Below are 21,894 nucleotides of genomic sequence, written 5' to 3'. Positions count from 1 at the left end.
AAGAAGGAAGGAGGAATCAAGGTCCCAATCAAAACAAATCTAAGAACAGCTGAAAACAACTCTAAGGCAGGTGTTATAGTCATATGTAACAGCTGTTACATAGATGAAAGTCTTAAAGGATAAGGGTGTCTAATTGCTTTATTTTGATCAGCATGTATCAGCTGTCTAACTTGCTAGGATTTGCTGTGATATTTCATGCACAGTCACACATGCACGGATCCCACCTTTACTTACCTTGCTGTTGAGTATCCTGCCTGTTATCCTATTGCCAAATCGACTTATTTTTAATCTTCTGTGAAAGGTAGAGAACATGTGGTATTTCTCTTTCTACATCTGCTTGATTTTATTAAACATAATGTCCTCCAGTACTATCCATTTTTGCTGAAAATTGAAGGATATAATTCTTCACTATGGCTGAATAATACTCCATCATAGATAGGTGGTAGGTAGACAGACGGACAGACAGATAGATGACAAATAGATAATAGGGGTGTATGGTGTGTGTGTGTGTGTGTGTGTGTGTGTGTATGCATTTGTAGGGCCAGAAGTTGACATCAGATTCCTCCTCAGTTTCTCTCCACTGTATTGTTTGAGACAGTGTCTCTCACTGAACCTAGAACTCACCAGTTGGTTACATTTTTTAGCCAGCAAACATCCAGAATCCAGCACTGATGCTCCAAACATGCTCCACCTATCCTGCTTTTACCTGGTCACTAGGGATCAAACTCATATCCACATGTCCATGCAAAACTTCAACCAAAAATCAGATTCCTCTCTGATCAGGCTTATTACCTCAGCATCCTGGGGGTGTCCTGAGACGGCTCAGTCAACTTCCAGAATCAGCAATATGTACAACTACTGCCCTAGAGTTATCTCTAATATACCCTTCTAAGCAATAAGCATGATGTTCATGAGTATTCAGTGAACATATTCTCCCGTGTGATATTCAAAGAACTGCACAAGGGGTCCCAAAGTGCACCCTAAGGCTAGGGATGCTGGGAGGGATGCCACAGACTGTCCAGAATCAAAGCAGAGCTCCACTGTGTGCTCAGCATTCCACCGTGTACGCAGCACCTTATGCTCAGGCAGCAGCTGCAAGCTTGATCATACAGAACACACCTACTGTGCATTGACACCTCGGGCCCTGCAAGCAGGTTTAGCCCCTGGCTGGGTGTATCCTGGTCCTCAATGCAGTGCTTTCTTCTCTGGGCATCTTCCAGTCTACACAGCTATTGTCACCATCGCAAAGGGTTCTCCTGTTGCCTCAACCCCCAAGGAACTTGATATTCTCACATGGCCCTGGCCTTTGTCCTCTTCTCTGACAAATGGACAAACTGTTCAAAACAGCCACTTATAGGCCATTTATTTTCCACCTGTACTTAATACAGTCTGGTCCAGACTGAAGCTGTTGTAGCCATTTTTGCAGAAGTATCTGATGACCAGATCGTCCCCCATGATGGCCTCCCTTGGTCTCTCTCCACTTGATTTCTTGGGAAGTCTGACACCTTACACGTCACTTCAGCTCCATGAAGATCCACTGGTTTCCAGGACACATTCACCTTCCACTTTTCTCCTTCTTCATCATTCCTTGATGGAGACCTTTGACCTCTCCTACACCACTTTGGTGTGGCCTGGGCACACTCGGCACTATCTACAAATTGCACCTGTACCATGTACATGGGAGGTATGGCCAGAAAAGCACTCTATTCCTACTCTTAAAGGTAAGCATGACCATGCTCCACAGTGTCCAATCTCAGCCCTGCTCCTCTCCTGTGACGTGCCTGCCACACTTAGGAAAAGTCTAGAAGATGCAAAACATCTCAGCTCTGCCTTACTTGATGTCCATCTAGTCAGTTCCTAGTTCAAGTCACTCTCATGGGCTCAGTGTCCCCAGAGCAGTGTCCTGTAGGAAGTGACTCTAACTTTGGTCTCACTATGTCTCAGGTTCTCATCTCATCTTTTTACTCATTCTGACCTCCAGGACCAACACAGGAGTTCCCATACTCTTCCTCAACTCATTGGCTGGAGGAAAAAGTTCGCACGCTCTTGCTTTATTCATTGGCTGGTTTTCATTCATCTTACTTCTTCCACAAACCTAAAACTCCTTAGAGTAGTCTCTGTGGTCACCACCCACCTATTTCCAGTCTTCTCTCCGATGATGTTTGACTGGCACCTCTGAGCTCTAGTCTTCTGATACTAACTTCTCCTGAGCCAGTGCACACTGACATCCATTAGCTGCTGTTCCTGTCCGAGGCTCAACACAGTGTGAACTCCTTCAGAAGAGAGATCTTCCTTCCTTCCTAGCTCCTGCAGGTTGACCAGATGTCCATGTGAATTCAAATTTCAGAAAAATGATTAATTTTTGTCCTTTCCATATGTTCCATGTGGGGGTTTATTTGAAGCAACATTTGGGATACATCTAGATACATCTAGACTTTAAAATGTTCCATCTCTCATCCAAAATCCAGCTACAACTGGAATCCTGTTTTAACCAGTAGCTTTATGGTTTCAGATGTTTTTAGCATCCTGTACTGTTCCTGACACATGGAACATGAAAACTCTACAGAATTTCCCTACATGGGACAAATGATTCTCTGTAAGGATTTCCTTCAGACTGCAACAGAAAGTACAGGAAATGGGGAGCAGGCACAGCATACCACACAGAGAACAGGACAACCAGATGATGAGATGAGGCACCTGAGGATAGCAAAGAGAGACGGTCTTAGAGTTCGGAGCTAGGTTAAGGTTTTGGTCAGGTTTAGAGTTAGATGTAGGCTTAAGCTTAGGACAGGCTTAGGGTTAAAGTCATAAGTGTGGGGCAGTAAGGACAAGCATAGGGAGACTGCTTCTTATCTCTCACAAGTCTCTCTGTTGCTGCATGGTGACACTCCCCGTGGCTAGCTTTCTTTCCAGGGTGAGGTGCTTCTTCCAACACTCACCTAGGCCTGACATAAGATAAAGGAACCCCAGCTCCAAGCGCTACCTCTGAAGCTTCCACAGATGCCTCTGCAAAGGATTTGCACACTGGTAGCCAGTGCTAGCGCTCCATGGAGGTTTCCTGTCACAGTGCCCTTGGTCAGAGCTGAAGCCCACAGGCCCAAGACACTCTTGTTGCAAGTCTTGATGAACATGTCACAGCATTGGGTGTGGAGCGCATGGCCTGACCCCGAGTTCTCCCTGCTGGGAAGGTACATACACATGCGTCATGGCCAGCAGCTCTGTACTCCAGAACCACAGACTGCGTCATTACCATGTGGTGCATCCCAATTTTCAAAGAACAGCCATCATGAGTGTGTGTGGGGGGTATCCTTTCAGGAAAGAGAACATATCTCTTAACCCATTGAGCAGGACCTCTGTGAACTCTCCATCAGGTGGGGGTGGGGGCAGGGAAGGGCAGGGTAAGCAGCTGATCGATTCCTGAGCCGCATGCATACTGGGAGATGCCAGTAACAAGCACAACTGTGGGGCCCTGCGAAGTCGACTCGGAGTGTCCGCAGGCTGTGTCTTCTCAGAGGCCCTGAGCCAGGACCAAGAATATAGATATAGAAAAGATATAGAAAGATGCCATGGCCTGAGGACAGAGACTGACTAGGGAATTCCGTGCAGAGAGAGGAATTTCCACTGTGTGGGAGGAACCACACTCACACCTAATATGGCTTCCCATGTTCCGTTTAAGGCGGTGGCTGTTGGTAAGTGGGTGCTGTTCTTGCCCTGTTCCATTTACAAATGTGAGAAGGTGTCCTCTGTGTTTGGAATGAATACATTGAACACAAAAAGCTTGTTTTCGTATTTTTCCCCTTATTACAACCTGAGTAGATTCTGTACAGCTTTTTAAGGTAACTCAAAGAGGATCTTTTCTTCTTCTTCTTCTTCTTCTTCTTCTTCTTCTTCTTCTTCTTCTTCTTCTTCTTCTTCTTTTTTAAGTTTATTTACACAGGTCTGATAGCTGTATTCAAAGGCCTGAACAGGCAGATATTTTGTTATGCAAATTCATTTTTATAAAGATCTGAAATTCCAGATGAGGTGTGTGGTCCTAAAATCCAGTAAATAACCTGGAATAATTTGCAAGTGGGGGGAAAGAGTGAAACTTTAGAAAGCTCATTGTTTTCCATCAGAAGATTACTTATCTCTCTCAGAGTGTTCCAGAATGGGACTCCTGCCTCACATATGCGTAGATGATGCTCTCATGTGAGAGCACGAGAACAAAAATACCGGATACTACTCCAGAATGCTTTCCTTCCGTGGTTCCCAGAATCACCACCCCACTATGTAGGAAGTTATTTTTCAAGATTCTGTCCACTGAGATGACAAAGTAGGAATTGCCACTTGATCGAGCCAAGAGGAAGAAAGTCCACTTCGAAATGTTGGGGGCCTTCCAGGACAGTCTCTCGTGGATGCACACTGGCAAGGCCTTGCCAAGGATAGCATGAAGCTTGCCACCCCATGATGAGCAAAGGGCCCTCACTCGCACATGCCTGGCTTCACTGCGCCTCCTACAGTTGGCTCTTGGTGTTCAGTCCCCAGGGATGAGATTTTTGTCTCTTTATTTGTTTAGGAGTTTTGTTGTTTGTAGTTTTATGAAACAGGCTCTTGCCCAGGCTGACCCCAAACTTACAACTACTCTCCAGCTTCTACATCCAGGGTATATTGAGGTATAAAGACGAGTGAGCCACCATACCTAGCTCCCAGATGGTGACGTCTGAGGCACAGTGTTATACAAAGGTAAAGTGTAATACTTTCAAAAAGAACTGTTAACCCTAGTAAGACTAAAGGGGATTTTATTACTATTTTTAAAATATACTCAGCATTCTTTACCAGGGTTCCAATTTATGGATTCAACCAAACACAAATATTCAAAAATAAAATTCCAGGAGGTTCCAAAGAGCACAATAGAAATTTAGCATGAGGGAGTGAAATGACTAGCAGGCAGATCCTGCTATGGCCTCTTGACTATCATGAGTGGTTGCTATGGTCACTGCCTCTGTGATGAGAGCACAGAGACTTCTCTTGGCCTTACTAATGACACCTAAGTGATGCCTGACAGCTACGTAGCATTTACATCATGTTAGGCATGTTAGTCGTCTGAAGATGATTAAGGTGTACAGAAGGAAATGAGTAGGTTATATACAGATGCCAGGACACTTATATGATGCCAGGCATGTAAGTCATGGAACAAGAACAGAGCGTGCAGAAGGAAATATGTATTGGATTGTGGTGTCTTAGGGTCCTAGGGTCCTGGGGCCAGTTCCCTGCAGATACCAAGGGAAGGCTAGATGAGGTAACAGTCAACAGGACTCTAGCAGCCTGCTTCTTATTCAGCAGCTTGGATCTGGGAGTTAAAAGGTGAACTTCTGCATCAAGCCAGAACAGGCTCAGAATCTCCTATTGCCATCCACTCTTGGTGAACACAGATATGGACTCCTGCAGGGCATTCTCTAGACCTACTTTAACAATTTAAATGCCTGTGAATACTGCTGTGATAGTTGGTAGCAAATGGTAACCATTGTGGGTTTGTTATCTAAAAGAAAACAGCTTTTGTAAGTTTTTTCTTCTTTTTGCAGTGTCAACTTTTCTTTAGGTGCTCACTCAACTTTGGAAAAAGTTAAAAATTTTATTTGAAGCACAGAATTCCAACATTCTGGATGCTGAAAGTGTACACGTAGATACTACCAGAGGCCATTGGCAGGGTTTCTGACTATGCTGTGAAGCTGACAGTCATCAGGGCACCAGACACTGGCTGGGAGCAGTGAGCACCAAGGTGCAGGGGACACTGGTTCTTTTGATGGTTCTCAGACTCAGAAACAGCCTACAGATATGGATGATGGTAGTAAGTAGGGAAATCTAATGGAAAAGACTCTAGGAGCATTTGGTAGATTCTCAAGTAAGAAATCAGACATTGCAAAGGAATGGGAAGAAAGAGGCCTGAAGACGGTGGTCGTTTGGAGCTGGAGTATGCAGTGTACCTTCTTAGAAAGTAAAAATTAAGTGTAACAGAATTATTTTAGGTCTACAATTAGTAAGCATTGCCAAATTGATTGAATACAGTCAAATGTTTTCTCCAGTGTTCCGGTTTTAAATTGTGCTTACATGTGGGAGAGGACATTTGGTACATGTGGAGGTCAGGGAGCAGGCTGCATGAACTGTTTCTCTCCTTCTACCGCAGGGTTTGGGAATCAAATTTGTGCTTTTAGGCTTGTCAGCCCCTTGTGCCTGAGCCTTCTCACTTGCGCCTGATGCCCCATTTATAAAGAACTAAATGCTAAGACAAATTATATAAAGAGTCACTGTAAGAAGAAAGGATTTACTTAGTTGCCCAGGCATGGGGGGTCAGAATCTGTTTAATATTTATGAATATTTCTACATATAATCTTCACCAGCAAACCTGATGCTCTACCCTGCTCCAAGTCGGCGGGGGGGGGGGGTGACTGATAATGTCTTCCCACGCTACTCCATGAATTTTTATGGTGCAGTGGAAAATCTGACAGTAAAATTTAAAAAGAAAGCCACGAAATTTCCCAGAAATGTGGGCTAAGCAAGCCTTCTAAACTGCTGAAGTCCTCAGCATTTCCCACGCCGTAATGTTTTACAAAACAACAAGATGGGAAACTGGAGAGTGCTGCTCTTGGAGAAGCTCAGAGGAAAATGGTCCTCGTGAGGGCCCACTGGTACAGACTCCCTGCCGCATCTCTTTGCTTGGATTGTATAATCTGCTCACTTTGAGGGAAGCGAGGGGCTGGAGAGATGGCTCAGCAGTTGAGAGCATTATTGCTCTTGCAGAGTTCAGCTTCCAGAAACCACACTGGGTGGCTCACAGCCACCTGTAACTCCAGCCCCAGGAGATTTGATGCCCTCTTCTGACCTCTGCAGGCAGCTTCACTCATGGGCTCATATTCCCACATAGGCACACATGCATATTCAGAAATAAAAATAAAGATATACCTTAAAAATAAAACTAAAGTGGTGCCTTTATTTTTTTTTCCAAGTATGTAACGTTGCCAATAAGCTAGCAATATTTTTATGAGGCTCTCGAGAGGTCTGGCTTAAATCTAGGCACTGAGCTTGCTCTTCTGCTGTCTGAATTATGAGGCCTTCCACTATTGTTTTGTTTTTCTCTTTAATGAATGGTGATCTCAACCTCAACGCCTAGCTACTTAAAAAAAAAAAAAAAAGTTCAAAACCATTTGCCAAATTGCCTGTGCTGTAACTTTTGATGAAATTCACATCTTTGTATGTGCAAAGACCATAGCATTTGTATAAAGTCAAGTCATCCATTGAAAGATGGTCAGCTGGTCCTACCAGCCGCAGCATGGAGTTGGGGTGTCTGCTGGTAGCCATGTCCTCCCCACCTTCTCCGGATGCTCTAAGACCACATTTCTTTTTTTCTCTGTCTTTGTAGCCAGAGCTACCTGCAAGCTGCCACTGAGGTGCCTGTCGGTCACAGCCTGGACCCATCAGTCAACTACAACTCCCCGAAGTTCCGGTCCAGAAACCAGAGCTACATGCGGGCTGTGAGCACCCTGAGCCAGGCCAGCTGTGTGAGCCAGGTGGGGCCTCTTCTGTGCTTCCTTTCTGTGTGGCGTGCAGCCTCCGGAGCTGTGCTGGAGAAAGAGGCTCCCATCAGGAGACAATACGCAGGCATCTCTGGGCAGCTCTCCCTTGCAGGGAACAGGCACTATCCTCTCCTTAGTTAGCATGGGCTTTCCTCCTTTTCCAACAAAACAGCCTCATTGCCTTAGGCTACATCTTCCAAACAGGACTCCAAGGCCTAGTGGTTGTCACAGATTGCAGTAGGACACAGCAGAGGGCACCTGCCTGGCTTTGGTTTTCTAACAGCCTGGCATGGCAGAAAGAAGAACTGGTTGCCACTTGCTCCTGTGACAGGCCTTATTTCTCACAAAGCACAGAGTATCAAAGCAGGAACCAGGGTCATCACAGCATGGTAGAGTTTGGACCCAGCAGAGGGAGAGGCCCTGGTTTCCTCACCTGGGTAAACAAACCAAACAGCATAGAGTAACAACTAGCAGGTACTGTTGGTGCTGTGCATCCTGGGACATGCAGCAGATAGAAACTGACTTTCTAAGCTTTAATGAAACACCTGCTTACTAGTGGGAACCGCTGGCAAAAAGAAAACTTAAATGCCAACCATCCCAGGGTACAAGCAGCTGGGGTAGGAGAAGAAGGGATTGCAGGCCACCAGCAAGACCTCATCTCAAAAACACATAATTAAAATTTAAAATTTTTTAAAGAATAATGACAGTTTATACTTACCATTAGCTTTACTCATGATTTTCTTGTCAAGGAATGGAAGAACCTGGGCTCAGAGTCCTTCTTCTATGCAGTTTGCATAACAAGGAGTCAGTGGATGAGGATACTGTTGAGGAAAGAGTCCTGTATACATTCAGTAACAACAATGTATGTTGTTGCTATGACAATGATACACAGTATTTATTTATTTATGCTATGTAACTCAGGCAGTAAGACATCCCCCTGGCTATGGGCAGTGCCATGAATGCCTGTGGACTAGCCAGGGGCCATGAGTCTTTTCCTATAATCCCTTCTTTTTAGGAAGTTTTTCTCTAACTGCTGGGTGTGTGTGTGTGTGTAAGGAGGGGTATCTTACCCTTAATTTGAGGTTTTACCTCTTTATCCTACCTTAGTGGTTCTTTCCTCTTAGAAACTAGGTCAAGTTGCCATTTGCAAAGGTTTTTTTAAAAGCTAACATGGAAAGAACTGTCCGTGTTCTAGAGGTCAGGACTGTGGGAACTTAGCTCTCAAAACTCCATGTTGTACACGTCCTCAGTCATAGGCCAACTGGACAGATACCTCTGTGTCCATACCCACCATTCCTGCAATATTAGAATACGCTCAAATCCCGGGAATTGGGCTCTACTGTGGTGGCCTGATTCACCAAAAGAACTCCCCATTTTCACATAGAAGATTCAAAGATGCCTTTGGAAGGTCCCCTCAGGTCCGGTAAAGTCAGTGTTCAATGTAACCGCTCCCACCTCAGAATAAGGATTGCTGAAGTAGACTTGCATCTTTTAAAGGAAACACCTTCCCTTTTTGTTAATTCAATTCATTTTCCAAACACAATTTTTAAAATTGGGTATGAAGCCAAGCATAGTGGCACATGCCTGTAACTCCTGAGGCAGAAGGATCATGAATTCAGCCATAAATCTTTAATCTATCTCCTTTTAAATTTCTTTTTAAAGTAATAAAAAAATCCTCTTTCAGTCTCATTCACCCATCATTTGTCCATGAAATTTATTCTTCAGTTTTTTGAGACAAGGACCTAGAACCACAAACTATTGGGTTATGCCCATCTGAAATGAAAAAGTCTCCTCTGCACTCCAGGGCACCCACAGTTTACCCTTCAATTCTGCCAAAGTCCAATTTGAGGAACAAATGTATTAAGCTGAATTACTTACCAGGGCACAGACAGCTGAAAGACGACTCCATTCCTAAAAAGTTTACCCCAGCCTAAGTTTGCCCCATGAACACTGTCTCCCTGGAGCTTTATGCACACTTTGAAGTCAGCTTGGTAGGTTGAAAAGTTTCTTTTCCCCAGAAGTCTTACTGCTAATATAACTTATCTGAGTGGTCTTGTAAGTCTTATAAATTTCAGGAGCTTCCTGAGACTTTGTTAGTTGTTTACTTCTTAAGAACTTCCTGGTGCTCTTGATGACAGAATGTTGTTACATAATAGAGCCACATAACTCGAAATGTCTCATTTCAACTGTGTCCCAGTGCACACTGTCAGATTAATCACCATGATTCAGCTCCAGAATGCTCTCATCATCCCAAACTGAATCCCTATCTCCTTTCTCCAGTCCACGGTCACCCTATACTACTTTCTGTATTATTTAAGATACCTGCTGCTAATGTAATTATTCAGCATTGGTCCTTCTGGGACTAGCTTACTTCCTGAGGTAGACTTAGTCTCCAGATTTGTGCATGTTGCAGCCATGTGTTCTGGGCACTGACTTGTTGTGACTTGAGACTTTCATGATGACATGCTATAACTTGTCTCCTCTGAGATGTCTGTCTCTAGCTGATATCACAAGCCTTCATGATCAGCCATGCTCTGATCCATTCCATTGTTATAACTGGTTTGATTCTTTGACAGACTTTTAAAATAATATCTTCCCTTTAATCTGTCTGCCAGCATGATCCAAGAATTGAGAAGCTGTTGATAGACCAGCTGCAGTGGACCAGAAAGAACAAAAAGAGAAAACAATCTTAATTGTCAGCTGTTTGTGTGTATTGGGAGTGCAGGTGATACTGGAAGACAGAGAGAAAGGGGAGGGATGGAGAAGACTGGATGGAATATGGTTTGGACATGGCATTGGACAGAGAGGATCCAGTTTCCTGATCTTGGGAACAAAGATGTCATTGGTCTGGGGAAGCATGGGAATCTTACCCAGTAGACTGGGGTGAAGTGACATCCCAGAAAGGTGTGTGGTTGTCAGCCGAGGCAGTGGAGATGGTCACAACAGAGAGGGGCAGCCTGTTCAAACTCTGAACTGGGGAGAAAGGAGGAGCTTGGAAAAGAATATTAGAATATTAGCCTTTGGCCCAGTTAGAGAGCAGTCTAGGAAGTCCGCCTGGGAAGGGAAGTGGCGTCTGGACAATGGAAAGCCCCATATATGAACCTGCTCTAAGCTTGATCACTGCAGCTGCAGACAGCTGTGTGTGGTGACATAATGCTGAGTACTCCACCATCGCAGGCAACCAGGAAGATGTGGTAGGAGAGCACCAAGGTGAAGAATGGCAGACTGAGACTCAGACAAACAGATCTGCCTGTGTCCATCAGGCACTGAGGATAAACACCAGATCTATAATGCGGGTCCTCACTAAGGCCACGGTTTGAGAGATGGGACAAAAAGAAGAACTGGAGAAGGTAGGGGAACAGATAGAAAGCATAGGTGCTGTTCTGTGTTCCTGAACTCTGGCTGCCTACCACCTCAGAGATCCCCATCATGCCTCTGATCAGTGTCCCGTCTGTATGTGTGTGTCAATATGGAAACACACACCTGAGAGAGAGACCCATAGTGCATGAGAAGTTAAAGGGTGGGTATAATTTAGGTTTTTTTTTTCCTGTTGCCTTGATAAAGCCCTCTTCCAAAAGCCCCCTGAAGGGAAAGAGCTTATTTTGGTTTACAACTTCCAGGCACGGTCCTGTCACTGTAGAGGAGTCAGGGCAGCAGGGGCTTGAAGCAGCTGGTCACATCGTGTCCACAACCAGGAAAGGACAGCAGTGAGTACCTGCCACTGTTCATCCCCCTTTCTCTCTGTGTATACAGTTCAGGATCCAAACTAGAGAACAGTGCCACCCACAGTGGGCAGGTCTCCCCACCTCAATTGACACAACCAAGACAGTCTTCCCCCAGGAGCTTGCTCACACAGTCCCCCAGGAGCATGCTTAGATGCCCATTCTCCAGTTGGTCCCAGGTCCTGCCAACATCTCAGAAGTCATTTGCCAAAACCGAGTCAGTGAAGTGGGAGGAACTCCCCAGGAGGAACAGCAGACTGGGCTCTCAGCCTCTTGTCTCCAGCACTGGAGTTCACAAGCCCCATTTAAGTTCTTAGACTTAAAAATCCTCCATGCTCATGCTTCTCCCTCCTAATCCTTCAACATGGTTTTGTTTCTCTTGCTCCCTTCATTGATTTTCAGTGCAAAATCTCTAGTTTCAGCTCAGGAGCAGTATACGATATGTGTATGTGAGCATCACCATCAGGACTCATCAGGAAAAACATGTCCTCTTGGGTCATAGCCCTAAGGGGTGGCCCTGTGGCTGAGCTAATGGTCCAGCCCATGTCCACTGAGCCTGTGAGCCCACCTGGGCTGATGGGCCCAGCACAGTGCTTCCTCTAGAGCATTTGGAAAAGTTAGGTTCCTTGGGTGAACCTAAGTGCACAACTTAAGGTACAAGCTGAAAAGTTATTATCTGCTACACTTGCAAATCTCAAGCTAATAGGGGGGGGGGGGAAACTCAGGCCTGAGATTTAAGTCAATGTGCCATGTTTCATGCATACAGAACTCCTCACAGTCAGCCATGTCCTCCCCGCCCTGACTCTGCTTGTGATGCTGTAATGGTGATGAGGGCAGGAATGCCTCTGCCAAATTTGGGATCCGTTTCCATGACAATGAGCAGCAGCTGACTCTCACGTCCTGAAAATGAACTAAAAGTAGCTGACGCTCTTGAACGTGTATGCTTATTACTTCTACAGCCTCCAACCCAGAGTCAGCCCGAGCGGTAGGTAGCTGGGGAGGGCGAAAGGGTCAGTGGGGAAGGAGGAATGACTGGCAGTGCAGACCTTGGCTTGGTACCAGATGTTTCGGGAGGCTTTCACCCGCCCTGTCCCCTTGTCTTTTTTGATGGCTGTCAGCCTGGTGAGTCCACAGAACTTCCATCACCGGTAGGTAGCTAGCTATGTACCTTCCTGTTTTGTAAGAAATAACCTAAGAAGCCATCCCCAAGCTTAATGGATTCCTGGTGCGGATTTCCTGGTGCCGAAAATGTAAAGCTGTGACCTAGTACCGTGAGTGCATTTCGTCCCTGTTTCTTGTGTGACATGTTGTGATCACCCTGATGGACCCTGGCATCACGTGTTCTATTGCCGTTCCAGATGAGTGAAGCAGAAGTTAACGGGCAGTTTGAGTCGGTGTGTGAATCAGTCTTCAGTGAAGTTGAATCTCAGGCCATGGATGCCCTTGACCTTCCTGGGTGTTTCCGAACGAGAAGTCACAGTTACCTTCGAGCCATCCAAGCAGGTTACTCCCAAGACGATGAATGTATTCCCGTGATGACGCCCTCCAACATGACCTCAACCATCAGGTCAACAGCAGGTAACAGAATGTCCTTTCTCACCTACCTAGCAGGAAACCTACAGGTGTGCTTAAGGGTTTTTCCCGGAAGGGAGCTGATGCCCCGCCTTCACCACAGGTGAAATGCACTCACTGAAATTACCATGCATCACATAATGGCGGTCGTGATAGCCTTCCAAAGCATTTCCTTCAAAGATGACCTTGTCTTTTTCTCAAACTGAACTCCATACATTGTCAAGGTTCCTTAAACAGTCAGGTGTAACTTTCGTTACAGCCGACAAGAATGTAAGTGCTGACATAAGGGTAGCGCTTGCATCTTAATGCCGGCGTTGGAGAGGTTGGAGTGAGTTGGGGAGCCTATGCAGTGAGCCCTGCGGTGGCTTTGCGGTGCCCAGCCTCAGGCACTGCCACTCAGTGGCAGATCCATAACTGTGCTTCATCACGACAAAGCCAGTCAGTGGTTAGTGTAAACCCCCACGTCGGCTTAAGCTTGGAGGCCTCAATGTCACAGTTTCCCTTGGTTTTTATGAAAAACCATATCCACACCTTGAAGATTTACCACCTAGACCAAACCCCACTGCCCACTAGTTTACTGCACAATTATTATTTATATATCACGATGAATATACATGGCCCAGAGAAACCCATAAAACACAGCAAGCAGTAAAAGTTTGCCACGCTCCAGGTGAAGGCTGGGAAAAAAGGCTGTAAAACATCCCAGTGTCAAAAACTGAGGTGTCTCAGATAGCCTAAGATTCGAACTGCTGGGCCCATAGCAAAGGAATTTAAAGTACGGTCCCAAGGAGAAACAGAACAGAACAGACTTTGTCCATATTAAATAACGTGAGGATCCAGAAGACAAGTAGGGGAGGTGGTGAGAAGGACAAGTGCTCCGAAGGAAGCAGTCCAGGTGCTCACAACAGGCCCCCTTGTTCAGGGCTAACGTGAACCAAGACCCAAGGCCCCACACACTGCCAAGTAACAACAAACAAGACCTTCTGTCCTGGGGTGCATTCTGCATTGTCATTTGCACTCTAGGGGAGAGTACTTCATGCTGGAGCATGCAGAGGAATAAACTGATTCGAGTCTCTTTCCTGTGCTGACCTTGGGGAGATGTTGGGCCTGCTTACTCTCTGACTCTGTTGGTAAGCCTTTCAGTAGTCGTAACAACAATGAGTAATGTATCCAGAGAGCATGATGAATACGCTGCTACAATCGCAGGGGAAACTCACTGCCTTCTCGTGTGCTCTGGTGGCCCCCCAACAGGGCCTTTAGCAGTGCATTGAAGCATGAGCTTCAGGCCTTGGTGAGCGATGAGCACTGGAACATAGCACTCTGTTCTCATGGCAGCCTTGTGGAGAGCAGAGGACACAGCCCACATCTATGACACTTGAAGCAGACAGAGCTGTTCATGTCAACAGAAAGACATGGAATCCTTGAGAAGGGCAGTTACAGTCTCTGGTTGTTCTCTCAGACGTCCTGGGTCATGTGCTCCTCTGCCTCAGTGATGTCATAGATTGCCATTCACCCTCTACCTCCATGTGGAAATGGAGCTAATTAATAGCTTAGGGAGAAAACAGGAAACGGGACAGGAGCCTACCACAGAGGGCCTCTGAAAGGCTCTACCCTGCAGGGTATCAGAGCAGATGCTAAGACTTATAGCCAAACTTTGGGCAGAGTCCAGGGAATCTTATGAAAGAAGGGGGAGATAGTAAGACCTGGAGAGAACAGGAGCTCCACAAGGAGAGCAACAGAACCAAAATATCTGGGCACAGAGGTCTTTTCTGAGACTGATACTCCAACCAAGGACCATTCATGGATATAACCTAGAACCCCTGCACAAATGTAGCCCATGGCAGTTCAGTGTCCATAGTAATGGGAACAGGAACTGTTTCTGACATGAAACATGATTGGCCTGCTCTTTTATCACCTCCCCCTGAGGGGGGAGCAGCCTTACCAGGTCACAGAGGAAGACAATGCAGCCCCTTCTGATGAGAGCGGATAGACTAGTATCAGAAAGAAGGAGAGAAGGACCTCCCCTATCAGTGGACTTGGGGAGGGACATGGGTGGAGAAGGGAGAGGGGGTGTGGGATTGGGAGGGGAGGAGGGGAAGAGCTACAGGGGGGATACAAAGTTAATAAACTGTAATTAATAAAAATAAAGATAAAAAATGAAAAAAAATGCTTAGGGAAGGGATGAGATTAACAGTCACTACACTGAAAGGCAACCCTTGCAAGGGTTGATAGTCAGTTCATTCCAGCATTCAAGAGGCTGAGGTGGAAAGATTAGAGTTCTAGGCCAACCTGAGTTACAGAGTATGTCCCACACCAGCCTGAAGTTCTTGGTAAGACCCTGTCTCAAAAAAAGTAATAAAATCAAAAGGTGACCCCTTTGAAGGTGATCACACATTCCCACTCATGTTTGTTGAGTGCCTCCTGCAAGCAAATGAACAATTAAGCATTTTCATGGTCTTCAGAAAGGCTTTGAAACAATAATTATGTGGTAGAAAATGGCTTTGCTGTTTTTAGAGCTGTCGTTATGGAGAGAATAGAAATAGAACAGATTTTCACAGAGATAATATAAGAATCAGTACCGAACTCAGGCTGAAGTTCTGATTTATGTACACAGTAAATCGTTCTTACCAGGCACACTGCACATTCCAAAAATCCACACAAGAAATAAATTTTTAAATGTTTCTATTCAAAGTTTCTAATGGATCCTGGCCTAGTTAAAAATCTCTTCTAGACTATGGGTAAACAGGGAAGAAAGTATGTGAAATGAGCACAAAGGTGGGCAGCTACAGGCACAGCACCATGGGCTAGCATGGGCGCCATTGTGAGGAACGAAACCTGAAACCATCACCAGCCCCATCACTGTTACTCTGAGCACAGCCTCCTAAATGCTGAGGGTTTTCTTCACCCAACACAAGTTAGAGGATATGCTACTTGATCTGGTTAATAGGATTATCAACAATGTCAAAGATTTTCTGTTAATCTGGACAAACAGTATAGAGGAAAATCCCCCAAATGACAGAATTCAAATAGCTAAGTATTGCCCTGCAGACCTCCTAGCTCATCCTCTGTAGACATCAGGTCACATGGCCTGTCTTTTCCCTTCGAGCTGGGAAGCAATGACTGCTGTGGCCTTGTGCTCTCCATCCCCCTTGCAGCTCCGCCAAAGCTCAAGACAACTTGAATTATACTCTGCTCTTCTCTGGTGCCTTTAGTACATGGACATTTGGGGGCGTCTTTGAGAACAACCAAGCCTTTCTCAGCTCTCAGATGGGCTTTTAACTTGGGAGTTAGCGTATCAGACATGCATATTCACACAAAAGTTGGAGCCAGTGGCTCCATGTTCTTGACTTTCAAATCTGCAGAGAGAAATTTGTTGAGGGTGAGTTTTAGGGTGCATTTTATTGGAGTGACCTTAAGAAAGATGACAGTTGGGGTCCCTGAGAGTGGAGCTGTTGAAGGCCACCGCCTTTGAGCTGTTAAGGCTTTATTGAATAGAGGCATGGGGGAGAGGCTGAGGAGCCAGTCAGTCCAGTTTCTGTTCAGCTTTCCAGTGTCTGTCAGTTTCGGCCACACCCTCACGTATGGATTTCAGGAAAGGTGTCCATTCAGGAGGGAAGAGATATGGGAAAACCCACCATTCTTCAGCAGATCTCTAGCCAAGGCAGAACCAAAGACATTTTGACTTAAGTATTTTAGACATCTCTGGCCTGTAGCAAGGCACGGTTATCAGTGGGGCTAAGGACATTTGTAGCTTTCAGTAAAGAGTAAAATTTTTTAAAAAAGTAAAATGAAATGAAAACGGCACTTTCACCATCCTTTTCCCGTAAACTGCAAGGCCAACTCTGCTTCTTGTTCTCATCTCCTTGCTGCCTTGTGACTCACATATAGAGTTTACCCTGACCTCCAACCCCTGGAAATCTAGCAGATGGAGAAGCTCCCTCATGTCATAGGACTGAAGGGAACTGAAGGATCTGACTTGCCTGTCCCTCCTTTCATGGCTCCATCTTGGCTGCTCGTGGCCGTGATGCTATGACTCTCCTAATATTCTCTTAATATTCTGATGTATATCTCCTTTTAGTACCTCCACTATGCTCTCCATGGCTTGATCAAGCTGCTCTTTAGACCCAAAGGCTCATTCTCTCTTTCTACCTGCCTTCCGAGCCATATGTGGCTGCTTGTGGAGTTGATGTTGGCACCTTCTTAACAAAGTTTACATGGAGGGAAAACCATGGCAGCTTCCTTCCAGGAACCTGCCTGCTTTGATCGGTTCTTATGTCACTAACCCTGCCGACTGTGAGAGCTGAACCCCATCTGCAATCAAAGCTGCCGGTGAGGGAGGCAAGTGGATTTAAGTAACGTCACTCTTCTATACTCCTTGCCTTTTGTAAACTGTTATTCTACCATTTGACAGCTACCTTCATTCACATTGGAGATTATTTTGGTAAAATAACTTTCTTTTGTCCTGGTGCACTTGAGGTACAGCTTAGCGGTAGGGTATTTATCTGGACTACAGGAGGCTCTAGGATTTGTCCCCTGGGCTGAAAGGGTTTTTTTAAATGATACTTTCTTTTTCTGGCTCCAAAAATCTACTTTCAAAAACATCTCAAAGTGATTGTTTTGAAGTATAAGATGCATTTAGACATATTCTTTACAGCAGCATGAAAAATGAAAACTGGCAATATTAGATTCTCTCACCTTGTAAACATGTGAATGTAGAAATCCAGCGCATGAGTGAATTACTATAGACTTTTAAGACTACGGTAGACTATCTAACTTAGACCCTGACAGATGGGTGCTACCAGCTGATGTGCCAGTCAGGTCACCTCTTTTCTCACCTGCACTGTGGGGATCAGGGAGTCAGCCCGCCAAGCTTCACTCATCTAGTCTCTGTGGTCCCAGCAGGCATGGGACACAGCACTAGGCAGGACACTCCCCACCCATCACGCCTTCCATTATGAAAAGCAGTGGTGTTGACTATAAACCCCTCCTTAAATGAAGTGGCTTTGAAAACATCTAACTTCCATTTCACACTCGGTTTCTCTCTCATCTATGAAATGATTTATCAGGTAAATTTGCTTGTCTAAATACTCATTTCACTCGCTTTTTTGAGGAAAGGAATACCATTGACACTGTGGAGGGAAGCGGTATAAAATTAGATGATAATGGCTTTTCTCCGGGTCAGAAATCGTCTTCACACATGTCACAACTAATTCTAGAAGTCATCAGAACCAAGGGAAAGCCACACGGGGATTATGGAGGGAACAGCAGAGACCTACTTTATCTTATTATTCATATTTCTACAGTGGCTTCTCTCTCCAGGGTGCATAATAACTCTGTTTCCAAGTCAAATCTTGGCTCACACACAGGAGGAAAGCTACCCTTAGTGTGTGTGTGTGTTCTGAATATTAGACAGAGGGAAACTGTTCTTAATACTATAAATTTTTTTCTGTACTTCTTTGTAAAATTCCCTGTTGTGTGAACAGGAGGCCTTCACAGAGACATATAGCAAGTGTCTGGCCTGAGAGTTGCTTGGAGCTTTGTGACCTAGTCCCCAGCTTCTTCAGATCTAAGCACTTCCCAATAAGGTAAAGAAGAATCATAAGTACTTTAATAAACAGATGAACAGAAATCATTGACAAAAGGTCACACATGGACACTTTCAATTTCAAGATACAAAAGTCCAAAGTAAAATAAAGAAAAGCCATCTTATGTATGAAAGAAAACATTATACTGTGTTTGGACTATGAGAGCGTATTAGGTATGTTCTGTGTTCAGGGCATGGACAGCTTGCTTTGAATGTAGAATCGTCACAAGTCTGAGCTTCGTCCTCACACATACCCTGGGACCAACTGTGAGTGATGAGTCAGTGATCTACATACACCTGCTGCAGGTCAAGAAGATGTGTATGGGAAGTGATGGAAGTCAAGGGGAGGCTTGGAACACCATGGCAGTACCTATAATCTCCCAGATGCCATGAAGCTGGCTGACAGTTCAAGACTGAGTAGTATGAGCTAGTCTAGGGAGGAATGCAAGCCCAGAGTCAAGCAAGCCCATGATGTCAGGGACACAGAAGTACTGAGCAGGAAGGGAAGAGTATGGCGAAAGGGCTCAGGAGCTGTGGATCAGCACCCACACAGCTCAGAGCCTGATGGATGCCCCTACCAGAAGAGAGCATTGCAGGATGTGTTGAATCCTCCAGAAATGCTGGGTTGAATTTCTGTCAGGCTCTCAGCTTGTGTCTACGTGGATATGGGCCACATAGATATGAGGTAGCTGGGTGTCCTTTGTCCAGTAGGACTGTTATCTTATAAGAAGAAGAAAAGGTTTGAACACAGACACACATAGAAATGATTGAGTAAGGGCATAGGCAGAAACTGTTATATGCAAGCCAACTTGGGAAGTTGAAGAAACAGCAAACCAAGGCATTTTGACTTTGGACTGCATGGTTCTTGGTGTGAGAAGAAATGGCCCACAGCTATGGTTTCTTATGCAGCTAAAGACAATGGGCACAAAAGAGGTGAAAAGGCTGATCTTTCTCTGCTACAGAAAGTTCTAGAGATTACTGCCAAACCTAATCATACAGGTAAAAGTCACAAGAGCCGGGGAGTACTGGGAAGCTAGAACAGCCCCCAGAGGAGGCTCCCGTGTGGCTGGTTAGAGTTGGAACACGTTGAAGAAGTTTTAGCCTGGAGCTCTGTCCCCGTGAGACTCGAAAGGGCTGCAGGGCAGGTGACATGGATGATGCCATCAAAGAAGACGAATCAGCCAGTTGTCAGATGCAGTTGTAGGAACTGCAGCCCCAAATGGTGACAGACCAGACACTGAGGGAAACAGGAGAGAAAAATACATCCGGAAGACTGGCCTTGCTAGCCCACTGCAACCCTTGTGAGTTTAAAGTTACCCTACAGGAATGATAGTATCCAAGCCCAGAAACAGGGTGCCACACAAGGAGCAACTCCATCCTGAGAACAGAATTCCTTCAGGGTGTGCCAAGGCTGTAGGAACAGCGATGCAGGAACAAGGATGTGTGAACAGCTTAGGTGCTGCCTATGCAGCTGGTGCCCTCGCCACAGGGCCAGTGGGAGCCTAGCCGAAAGAGAGAGAGGTGTGGATCTGTGAAAGCTAAGGCACCTCTGCTGTGTGACTTCACTGCCACACAGGGCACCGATGACAGGCCAAAGAAAGTTTTCCATCCAAGCCTAGCTTAGTGAACCAGTGAGTTTATTAGGGATGCTTACGGGAAGTATGGGTAAGGTATTAACTTACAAGCATGGATAAGGGCTCAAAGACAGATGCATCACAGAGGAGCCTACCCTGGCAAGGGAGAAAAGTCACAAAAGGTTTATGTCGTGACTCACAAATAGCTCATCTTTTAGGAGAAGCTCCTGTCTCCAGCAGTCCTCACTGCTTATTTAGCCCAGGGAAAGAGGGTTCTCATAAATCTTGTGCTTCTGGAACTTCCTAAGCTTTGAAGTTATAGCTTACTTTCTAAGTATTAAGAACCACCCCCCAGAACCGAACATTTACATTCACAGAAAGATGCTCTGCAATAGCCTCTGGTAGCACATCGTGGCAGGCCTGGTGCATAGGGACAAGTGTGGAAGTCTAGATTGGATCTGCCCCAAGGAAGAGGCAGAGAAGCTGGGAGAAGAGAGAACTTTAGCCTCCTTGCATGGAGAAGGGGTCTCATGAAGGATATCTGCAAGAGAGGGGAACTCGAAGAAGGTGGGGTACCAAGCTACCAGAAGGAGCACAGAGCTTTCATCACAGCCCAGGATACAAGGTTGCCACTGGATTCTGGCATTATGGCAAATTGGGAAGACTGCTAAAAGCCCTGAACAGCATAGGTCCTTTATAGAACAGTACAGATGAAGCCAGTCTGGGATCCTCCCACATCTCTTGGACAGCTGCAGAACCAAAGAGACACTGGGATTGCGGAAGCCTCAACAAGCAGGCCTGTGCCTTTCAGACTCAGTGATGTAGCACTTGGCCACATCCCTGCATCACAGACCTGTCCCGTGACCACTGTAGATTCCCAGGTATAACATGGGTCTAACGGTGATAGCTAGACATTGCTAGGACCCAAATGAGAATCTAAAATTATCCGTCCTTGCCTCTCACCCAGTGGAGACTCCTGCCTTTTGCAGCACCAGCCTCGCAGTCCTAAGTCTGTTTCTGTTGTCACCATTCCGTCCCTACAAGTAGTACCCTGGTAATGGTACTAGCCCACCAGGTGAGCCAGCACCAAGTCCTATCTTAAGACCCTGTGCTTGACCACATCTGTGCCACACCCAGTGTGCGTAGTTCCAGATTCCAGGTCATAGACACTGCAGGGTTCGGATGGTGGCATCTGCCTAACACAGAATGTTCCTGTAAGCACTGGGTAAATGTGTATGAAGTTGTCTGGACTGTGGAAACCCATTTTTCAAAAATATACTCAGGACTGAAAAACTGAAATCCTGTGGGGTCATGGTGCACACTGAAATTCTTTTCCTCCTGCTCACAATATTTCTGCACAGGCCACGTCTTCTGCCCTCAGCTGAAGCTTAAGTCCATGGTGAATTAAGAAACCCAAAGTGATGACCTCATGCAGAGATCAGTCCATTGTGTTCCCATGAATGTCCAAGGTATCTCTGTGGTAACTGTGGTCCACCGTCGGTCTTCTCAGAAGCTGCCAGCACTGGGCACTTCTGGGAACCCTGAGATGCCTCCAGAACTTTGTACTGAATTGTAGCCTGGGTTGTCTTTGAAATCCCTCCCCTGTGTTTGAAGTTTAGAGAAATACACTTAGGATCAGGGACCTGGCCTCTTGCTTGTGTCTAAGTTCCAGTCCAAGGCAGGCCCTGTTGTCAGGGCTACAAGTTAGCATGACCTTTAGAAACTAATAAAGGACAAGATGAGACAGCATGAGCTGAGAAAATCTACATCCATCACATAAGAATGCAAGAGGCTGCAGCTTGGAGGCTCTCGGAGAAGTAGCCACTGAGGAGGGTCAGCAGTGGCTCATTTGACACCGCCACAGGAGCCCAGGGGTCCCTGCAACCAAAGAA

At 45.8% G+C, this 21,894-nt stretch overlaps 1 protein-coding gene across 1 annotated transcript in view; it reads left to right on the top strand.

Annotated features, from left to right (window-relative positions):
• Dlgap2 (DLG associated protein 2) overlaps positions 1-21,894 on the top strand; it is a 112,206-nt gene that overhangs the window by 51,216 nt on the left and 39,096 nt on the right. The window contains exons 3-4 of the mRNA XM_055608427.1: positions 7,397-7,544; positions 12,631-12,850. Coding sequence (XP_055464402.1) covers positions 7,397-7,544; positions 12,631-12,850 — 368 coding nt within the window. The remainder of the gene's footprint in view (positions 1-7,396; positions 7,545-12,630; positions 12,851-21,894) is intronic.

Source organism: Psammomys obesus, unplaced genomic scaffold (assembly GCF_907164565.1).
Source record: "Psammomys obesus unplaced genomic scaffold, mPsaObe1.curated_primary_1811, whole genome shotgun sequence".
In the NCBI taxonomy this organism is placed as follows: Eukaryota; Metazoa; Chordata; class Mammalia; order Rodentia; family Muridae; genus Psammomys; species Psammomys obesus.
The sequence above is the reverse complement of the archived record's forward strand: the minus strand, read 5'-3'. Positions and strand labels throughout refer to the sequence as shown.